Genomic DNA, 9,858 nt, shown 5'->3' with positions numbered 1-9,858 from the left:
CCAGCCTGTCAGGACCTGCGTCCTCCGGGTGAGCATAACGGGGGCACTGGGCTGCACACAAGACACCCCTCACAAGAGGCGGGACGCGTGCCAAGGCAGGAGAGCAGGCTCCCACCCAGCCCAGGTGGCCAGCGTGCCTCACCTGGATGCCAGACCTCTGCTTGTGGGGTCTCTCTGTAGGGGGGGCGGCCTTCACCCAACGCTGGTATGGGACTTCACTGGAAGAGCTCCCCTCTCCTTTCCCTGGGCTGCGTCTTTCCCTCTTGGAAGCCTCTCACGGGGTAAAGGCATGTCGGGCCATTCTCTGGGAGGCAGATTTCTTTTTGGTGAGTGCTGGGACTCGCACCTTCACCCAGGCAGGAAGGTCCAGCTCCCAGCCGAGGGCTGCAGCACAAGACGGCACAGCAAGCAGAGTGTTCCTCCACCTGCAGGTGGGACAGACTTGCCCAGAGCCCACTTGGGCATCACAGATGAACCCAAGGGCACGCTGGGATGCAGGGCCTGCAGCATGCCGGTGACAGTCCTGCCCACCATTCCCACCAGCAGCACAGCCTGCAGCACTGCAGACCCCTTCCAGCTCTCCCCACTTCAGATGGTGATGGAGTTAGTGCTGGAGAACTGAGATACGTAGGAAGCCAAGATGGGGTTGGTGGGAAGGACTTTGATGGGCAAGTCCCAGCTGAAAGTGTCCACTTCCATCTGCTCCACCCCAGTCCAGGTGACTGCCTCCGACTGGCTCCCCAGAACCCAGCCAGCCCCCCGCCGACGCCCCGGAGGTCACAAACTCAAAGTGCAGCCTCCACTTCAGGGACACTGTGGGCAAGAGGGAGATCAGTAGCCAACACCACGAGGGATGGGGACAGCAGCTGTCTCAGCGCTGGCTGTCCTGGCAAGAGGACACGCAAATAAGCCCACTCATGCAGACCAGCTCCCTCCCACATGACACAGCCCTGCTAAGCAAGGGCAGGGCTGGGGACATCGCAGTCCTCCTGCAGAGACAAGTAGGGGTGGGTCCCTTCCCTGGTGGCCACTAACCGATGTTGGTGGTGAATCCTGGGGTAGAGCTGAGTGGGATGGGCAGGCTGAAGCTGCTCTGGGCTGTGTGCAGGCAGGCCTCCTGATGGCGGGCGTGCGTGCTGAAGGAGACGGGCTGCCCCCGCCGGCGCTGGAACTCCTCCTGGATGCTCTCCTCTGTCTGCAGGCTCACTGAGAACTGCAGGGCAATCGGCAGAGGGCTCGCTCTCACAACCTCACACAGCCCTGGCGCAAAGCCCCGGGGCCTCCGTTTCCCATACAAGCTCAGAACTGGAGCCATTCTCCACCTCACACCCCAAGGGGACCTCGGCTGGGTCCCACTAGAAACCCTCAGTAGAAACCCCACAGCAGCCCAGCACCACCCCAATCCCTTCTTCCTCTCCCCCATCTGAAACCCCTGCCTCTGCCCACAGTGGTCCCGAAGCCAGCACTGACCTGCAGACACGGGATGTCTCCTTCCGAGAAGTTAAAGGTCCCAATGACATCCTCTCCAATCTTATACACGGTCTTAAAGATGCAGAACGTCCCCACCTTCCCACGAGTGTTGCTGATGTTATACAGGTCTGTGGAGCAAGAAGAGGGAGGGAAAGGGTTGCAGCAGCACGAGGCTCTGCTCCATACAGCACTTGGGGTTAATCACAGAGCCCAGCAGACACGACTCCATGCCTGCTGCTTGGGTGTGAAGGACAGACCCTGGAGGTGGCATTCCCTTTGGGAAACACCTGCAGTGAGCAAGAGCAAACCACACATTGACTGCAATACACTGGGGAGAGGGTCTCTCTGGCTGAATTAGGAAGAGCCTCAGACTGGCAGGGAGGAGCCCAAGGGAAACTCTGACCCAAGCAGGCCCTGATGGAGCTGTTCCACAGCCCCAGTCAGAGCTTCGCTTTGCCAGCGAGAGATTTTTGCAGCGAGCCCTGAGCTGTGCTTCACACCCAGGCTAGGACAGCAGGTTCAAGCAGGGGATATGACCTACGCAGGCTGCGTCGGGAGGTGGCCACCATGAGCAGTTCTGTCGCCAGGTCCGCCAGGCGAGAGTCCTTCTTCAAGCCCTCCTCCTCCTCCAGGAAGGGGTTTGAGGGTGCAACGGCCTCATCCTGTGGGAACTGGTAATCCTTGAGCCCTGGGGAGAAGGCGAGAGTGTCAGCAGGGCAAGGTGCAGCCAGGCCTGTGCCGCAGGGAGGGCAGCGCGTGGCCTTACCATGCAGCACGAGGACACGGAAGGGAACACGCAGGAGCTTGATGGGGGAGTTGACACGTTGGCAGCCGATGGTCAGCTTGTACACGTACTTCACCGACTGTCCCCGGAAAGAGGGAGGGCCGTCTATGGGCAGCGTCTCACAGTACGAATCTGCAAGGAGTGCAGAAAAGATTGCTTTCCAGGGCCAAAAGGAAGCTCCTGGAGCTGTCACTCGCAGGCTCCCTGCACCGAGGGTCAGGAACAGCAGCGGGGCTGAGCTAGGGACAGTGCCTGGTGCTTTCTGCCATCTCCTCTTTCCCACAGCAAGCCAAGCACATCCCCAGTTTCCCTGCACCAGCGCACTGCTCCTCACATCACATGCGCCGTCATCCAGACATTGCTTCCAGCACATACAACCACACACACAAACTCTGCCTCAAAAGAATGTGAAAGATGTAAAATCCAGGAACACAAACACATGAGAGCTAAACTTACTCATCACGAGTTCAACCTGAATCTGCCTCTGCGCACTTCCTTCGCATGCCGCTTTCACGATGCAGTCACACACTGTGGTTTCCTCAGGGCTCTGCCCCATGCGGCAGAGAGGTGCCGACCAATACCTCATGCCTCTTTTGATATTCGCTTTACACAAACCCCCAAGTCAGCAATAAAAATTAGTTTCTTCCTGTGTTTTCCTCTGAAGCACCGGGTCTAAATGGCCAAGAAACAATTAAGAGACCTTCACAACAACCTGTGGCATATCCCCCTTGACAGACTGATGACTTAGACCACAAAGCCTCTGACTCCGAGATCTCTGAGATGCCAGGGCCCGGCTTTACACCACATTCAGCCCTCTCGAAGCCCCTTGGCCACCACACAAACCCCAACGCTTCTCAACACAGCATGAACACTTCTGCAGCTTTCCCAAACCGCACGCTGTATAATAAGAAAGGCGCAAACAGTGAACTGTGGAAAGTCTCCACCTCTCTGGCTTGCCCACCATGACGCAGATACACCCTGCCAGAGGAAGGGCAGCATCCTGCTGTGAAACCACAGATCCTTCCCCATGTCTGGCACATCCTAAACATTGAGGCTTAGATTAAAAGCTAGGGTTACATTTTAAATGTAACTTATAGATTTAAATAACAGAACTGGAAGGAAGAAAAAAGCCTGTGCTAGTGCGTAGCACCCACAGGCTGTCACACCTTAAAACACAAGGCTGTTCCTGCTGCACCAGGGTGCAGATAAAGCTGAGAACTGTCCTGACAGGGAGGAAAATCAGGTATTTCCAAGGAAGGAAGCAGACTGCTGTGACCCCCTGTACCAAGCTTAACAAGAGTGCTCACAAAGACCTTCATGCCCAGTGAGGATAATCTGAGCAGAGACCACCGCTGTCTGAGGAGGATGGGCAGTTTGCTACCTGGCACAGGAATGCTGAGACTCGGGAAGTCCCAGCTTCCGTTGCATATCCCAGAAGGAAGCACATTCCTGGTGCTACAGATGCCTTCCTTACCCACCCGCAGTACCCTCTGGCTGGGCTCCCAGCCTGTGTCCGGGCTGCTTCCATTTCCTCCCCTGTCTGTGATCTACCAAATATTTAAAGGTATTACAAAACTGGAGAGGAGGCAAAAACAGCCACAGAAATGACTTGAGGGCTTGAGAAAATGTTTTATGGTGACAAATTTAAAGAGCTCAATCTGGGCACTGTGTCAAAGGGATGGGAGGTGAGTCAACTTCAACATATAGGCACCATAACAAGGGGAAGACATTGGGGAATAAGCTGGTCAGCAACTGAAAACAAGGCCTTTTATCAAGAGACAGCCTGACACAACCTCAGCTATATGTGCCAGCTCTGGCTACAGTTTAATAACATAGTACTTTGCTGAAGGAGAATTAAGATTTCTTGGGGGGTTTTTTGCCTTTCCAGACTGTGCAGCAAAACTCAAAACTTCTGAAAAACAGGAAATGAAGAATTAAGATACACACCCACACAGCCTTAACTCTGCCTCCACAGAGCTGGCAGGAGCCCCCAGGAATGATCTGCAAGCGTGCCAGCTGCAGTCTCGCGTGAGAGGAGCAGCACCGCAGGCCGATGGGATCGGTGTGAGCAGCCTGGCAGAGCCAGGGCTGCGACAGCGGGGTTTCAGTGCTAAAAAGCCCAGTGTCACACACAGCAGCATCGCACGCGACACATGCAATTGATGTGTGCATCACACAATCAAGGGGAAAGGCTGTAACATACAGCCAAGGAACCTCAAAGCGTAGAAGAGTTTGTGTCCTTCCTATGGAGCTGCATCCAAGAACAAGGCAGATGCAGGCTGCTTGTGCCAGCGCCACCCAGTTGCAGAGCGGGGACACACACACACAATACAACATCACTGGGAAGGACAGACTATCGCTAGCTTAGCTGGGGGCTGAACAGCTTCTGCCTGCAAAGCCAGCGCACAAGGAAATCCTTTCAATCCATCCCAGGCACCTGGAGGTTTGGACTGTAGTCACTGATCTGCTCTCCTAGAGACTGCTGAGCCTGCCTGGGATGCTCCAGGAAAAGGGACTTCCCCCTGCTCCCGGGGAACAGATGCTCCAGCTCTACACCTGCCAGCAGTGAGGAGCGCAGGATAATCCAGGTGAGCCTCAGGCCGGCTGAGATTTCTGCCTCCTCGTCCTCCCTGGCATGGCCACTTTCAGAAAGTGGCTCCGATGCGGCAGGGCCAGCTCCTTTCCCCCGCGTGCTGCTGTAGAATAATAAGTAAATAACTAAACATGCTCAGATTGATAAGCTTTGCAATTTAGGAGACAGCCTCAGACAGCACTGCCTCACCCTGCTAACCACATAGCCAAGCCAGGTTGGTTTCACCCTGTCCACCTTTCTCTCCAGTCAGGCTCCTCCAAGCCTAGAAAGGCAGGAGATTCCAGCTTCAACACCAGCACGTCACAGCCCATGGCTCCTTGGTCTCACTTGCAGCTCTGCTCTCACCTCCCCAGAGCGCAATGCTCCAGCAGAGCCCTCTCCACCACAGGCACTGCCTCTTCGCTCCCTTTGCCCTGTGACTTGAGAGGTCTCTGTCAACCGTTCCCAGCAGATCCCTAGGACAACCCGAAGAAGTTGTCCGCGCGCAGCCTGCAATGCCTAACATAATGCTGCCGCTGGACCACGGGCTGCTGGAATGCAAAGGAGATTCAACACAAACTGACAGGCTGGGTCACGCAGCCACTGACCAAGAGACAACAGCACATACTCGTATTTTCACAGCTGTCTACTCAGGTAGAAGAAGCTGCGTGGAACAACGAAAATGAGTTGCTGCAAATTCCTTGTGAAAAGGATGAAAATTTCCCTGAACAGCAAAAGGGAAAGTTGTGATGAAGGAGAACTTAAAGGGGACCCACTGGAAAGACACCATTTGAGGGCTTTGGAGACATGGAGAGCTTTGAGCAGAGAAGATAAGAAGTGCTCACTTTTACAGCAAGAAAACTAAAACAGGCAGAAGACTCTGTGATCTCCCGGACAGCCACAACCTGAAGAGCAAGCACGGACCTTTGGAGGACGCCAGCCTAAATCCCAAGAATACTCCAGTGTGACTGAAGAAATAAAGGCGAGGAAATGCAGGTGTGTGTAACTGTTCCTTCAGCTGCAGCCAGGTATTTCAAAACGGTTTATGCCTCGCAGCTACACAACGGACCTACGGCAAAGGACACGGGCCAGGGGCAGGACTGCGGGACACGTTGCAGTATGCAGCCCTCATATGGTGGAGAACAGACTCTGGACGATGCAGCAGTTCCTTAGCACTCATGCTCCCACCAAAGCACCTTGCCTTCCGCAAGCACCAGGGTCTCCCACTTGCAGCACTCAGGTCTGCAAAGCGAGCTTGGAGAGCAGGGCTCCCCACAAGCGAGCTCTCCGAGCAGGGGAAGAGAAGACAGGACTCACAGGACTTTGACTCCCCGGGATCCAGTCGCAAGTCACAGAAGAGAATCTTTGGTGGAGTGGACAGGATACACTGACCCCGCTCTCCTGCAAGAGAAGAAGAACCACGTGAATGCTTCCCAGCCTTGGGGCCCAGGCACTGGCCAGGCCGGCCTTATCCTCACGGGGAGAAATGGGGAGAAGAGGTCGAGGAGGAAATATCTCATGCCCTGGTCAGATCATGAGACATTCCCAGAACAGCTGGACAGACAACCCTCATGTTTTGCTCCAAGCTAGGGCCACTTTGATCCCAGTATTAAGAAGGTCCTGCAGCAGCCATCACCAGGGAATCACACAACAAAAGCAACACGGACTTCCCGCTCGCTTCTAAGCATGCTGCCCTCAAGACACACGTTACAGTCCGCTTGACTCCTGCTCGCTGTGCTCTCACCATTCCTACCTGTAGTTACAGGAGTAGAACTCACCTCTGTTGGGGACAAAGACTGTCTCGTTCTCTGCCTGCACGTCGTGCTTGCTGCCATCAGAGGGAGGGAGTGCTACCCGGTTCTCGCTGGCGTGAAACTGGCAGTGGATCTGGGCGCTGGCCCATGCCAGCATCTCACTGAAAGCAAAGAGCAACACTCGTGTCTATGCTTTAAACCTGGATTACAGCAAGCATGAAGTGACATGCAGAGCAGCAGTCCGAGGCACCTCCAGTGATAACGTGACCATTAGGGAAGTGGGCAGGGTCAAAAGCAACAAATATCTGCAGCCTGGGTTCAGCTGCCCCTGCCCATAGCACCTGGCTGCCCCAAGCTCGATACTCCTCAGGGCAGGCAGGGCACAGCCGTGCTCCCTCCCCACAGCACCGTCCCCCTCAAGAACATCAACTTCTGGTTGTGTCAGACCAGAGAAGGGTGCTTCTGGGTCCTTCACAAGGACCTATTTTCTCCTCATGATGCAAGGGATTCGCTGACGGCTATAGGAGAGGTAAAGGTGTCATTTTGCCCCCTCTCTGTACAGCCATAAGAATTGGTTGCATCCAGCATGAAAAATAGTCTCACAGTTTGGACTCTGCTACAACCTCAGCCATTCCACAGGCATTTCCCATGGCATTATTGGCACCTTTCAGTTTCCAAAACACTCATCCATTTTTATTTCAATAGTGATCTCGTTAATTTAGCCAGTGTATGGTTCCTCTGGTGTTTTCTAACATCATGATCTGATTAGTAAGCACTGACACCAGAGTTTTAGGTGGCACAGGGATTTTTTGTGGCACATGAGTATCTCTTGATGTGACACATCAAAGCACTTAAACATCTAGATGAACCAGAGAAAAAGGTGTGCTGCATTCGTTTCAGCTGACTAATAATGCGCTATTTGATCTTTTGTATGGGCTGGCTGCCTTTACCCAAACACGTGTTGCTTACTCTACCCAGTTACCTCTAACCCCTCTAACAATTGTTATTCTGTATGTTCAAAAGTACCAGCGTGGTTTTTCTATATGGGCTGCCGTAACATTTTCTGTTGGAAGGTATCTGCTATATGGAAACAGAGAAATGCTCTTGCTTAAGAGACAATGTTTACTAATTTTATATAAGCTTAGCATGATTACAGTACCTTCAAACACCGTATTTTGAATCTTTCCTCATCCCCCCCATTTATTTTCAGTATTGCCCAACAATATGCCATGGAATATTTTCTTTTTTTAACCAGACGCCCAAACAAAATTTGCATGTGCCTTCCTACCAGCAGACCTGGCTTGTCCAGCTGACAGGGCGCAGAAGGATCCTGCACTGGTGCTGAGGTCACTTCCCTCCTCTCTCACCTCCCCCTACAACTCCTGTAGGGCCACAAGGGCCGCGCTCCACACAGCCTTTGGGCAGAAGAGCTTTGTTTCTTGTATGCCTCGTACACCACAAGCAAAGTGACTTTCTGCCATTTACTTACTGTCCTTCAGTTCTGTCACTATTCTTGAAATGTGTGCCTCTCAGTCCTTCCAGCTGTGCCACAGCTTTTGCTAGCCCTGAAAACTTCTAGCCCCTGACAGGTCTATCTGCCTGTTGCAGTGACTGCACTTTGATCTGGCTCCTGCCTTTACGCAACCTACAGCTTCAATTTTCAAACCACCAATCTATTTGTGTCGCCACTAGTATGACTTACCCAGGTCTTGTCAGTTTGGTCACCTGCTTTTTTATTTTAAAAACTTCCCTTTTTCTAAGAGGCGGTTTTCTATGGATCACGACACACCTGAAGTTCCCAAATGAAGCTCCCGTAAATGTGCTGCAAACCTCCAAAACTGCTCCACTTGGTACCTTTGCAGTCCCACATGTTTCGGAACCGGGAAAACCAGCACTGTTTTTCCACAAGACAAAACTCCAGAAAGCTAGATGCTTATGCCACAGCTGAATTTAAAAACTGAATTCAGCAGGCATGAGGAACCAGGAAGAAAAGATGGAAAGTTAAGGAAGGCAATAAACAAAGAAGCCCTACAGCGGTAATACAAGAGACTGCTTTGCTGCTGCTGAGACTGCAAGCGCTGGAAGTGGATCCACCAAAACAATCACGTGTGAAATGCGTACTGGTGATGAAAAGATGCTGAACCTGACAGGGCTGGAAACGGACACTTCCAGGAAGGGCTCGATGGGAAAGCACTCTCCACCCTCTGAAGAATCAGACAAGGCCACACACTCAGCGGACATGGAGGCTTTGCGTGACTACTTATGTGGAGTCATCCGGTGTGAGCAAATATAGGAAGCTCCCATCTCCTCAGGTTCCCTCAACACCTGTTTCAGGCACAGTAATGATAAGGGGAGATGCAGCGCTCAAAGGCTGGGCCACAGAAAATACTGCCACAGATGGCTGCCTCTTTCTGACTCTAGGCAGCACTCACCCCTTTGCCTGCCAGCTCTGGAGGCAGGGATCACACTGATATGCCAGCAGTGCGCTGACAGAGATTGCTGCTTTCACAAACATAGGAAATAATGACGTTGTCTGTATGTTGCCCTGTGAGACTGTCAGCCTGGTGTAACTAGATAACCTGCTTCGACAGCCAGTTTGGCTTCATTTCCTGCCAGTAACCCTGTCACTGAGGGCTCACCTGAGGGGCAGTTAAGAGCATCTCTAACTGCATACTTTTTTTCTCATCTCTTTACTGGGGCCAGACAACCAAAATAATTACCTTAATTTCAGCCATGAAATAGCGATGGTGCAAAGCACCCTTAAGGAAGTCCTCCGGCAGGGAAGTCACCAAGTGGCTGAGCTGGCACCATTGCCCCACAACCTAGCCGTGACTACATCTGGCTGCTCAGGAGGGAGGGAGGGCCGTTCCCTCTGGAGGAATCCAAACAGCTCTGCCACTTGGAGGCTTCATGCACCGAAGGGCCCACCAGCACAGGCTGCCGTACCTGCTGGCGGAGGTAGACGAGGCTGATAGCGGGTTGGTAAAAGTGATCACGCACTCCAGCACCTCCCCTGCCAGGAAGACGGGCCCACGGCCCAGCTTGGCCAACACCTCGATCATGGCTTGGACAGCCCTGCTGCACACCTGCCAAAAAAAACCCAACAGTGGGCACAGAGAGAGGTCTGGGGGCTGTAACAGAGGGGGAATGGCAACAGACAGGCCGGGCACATGCGCATGGGGAGGCCAGGGAGAGCTCTACACACTGCACAGAGACATGTATAGGGGTCAGGGACAGCCCTGGCCTTGCGCGCACACACACACATGGCGGGGGCAAAG

The 9,858-nt window shown here is 53.3% G+C and overlaps 1 protein-coding gene across 1 annotated transcript; it reads right to left on the bottom strand.

Moving 5' to 3' along the window:
• Window positions 1–588: 588 nt before the first annotated feature.
• On the bottom strand, window positions 589–9,646 carry RGP1 (RGP1 retrograde golgi transport homolog (S. cerevisiae)). Its single transcript, XM_009580151.1, is given in 9 exon segments — window positions 589–747; window positions 749–813; window positions 1,036–1,213; window positions 1,471–1,598; window positions 2,012–2,158; window positions 2,237–2,386; window positions 6,144–6,227; window positions 6,605–6,741; window positions 9,527–9,646. Coding segments are annotated over 9 exon segments (1,164 nt in total). The 5' UTR covers window positions 9,643–9,646.
• Window positions 9,647–9,858: the final 212 nt, after the last annotated feature.

This window comes from Fulmarus glacialis, unplaced genomic scaffold, assembly GCF_000690835.1.
Source record: "Fulmarus glacialis isolate BGI_N327 unplaced genomic scaffold, ASM69083v1 scaffold11746, whole genome shotgun sequence".
In the NCBI taxonomy this organism is placed as follows: domain Eukaryota; kingdom Metazoa; phylum Chordata; class Aves; order Procellariiformes; family Procellariidae; genus Fulmarus; species Fulmarus glacialis.
Note: the sequence above shows the minus strand (reverse complement) of the source record. Positions and strands in the feature narration are given on the sequence as shown.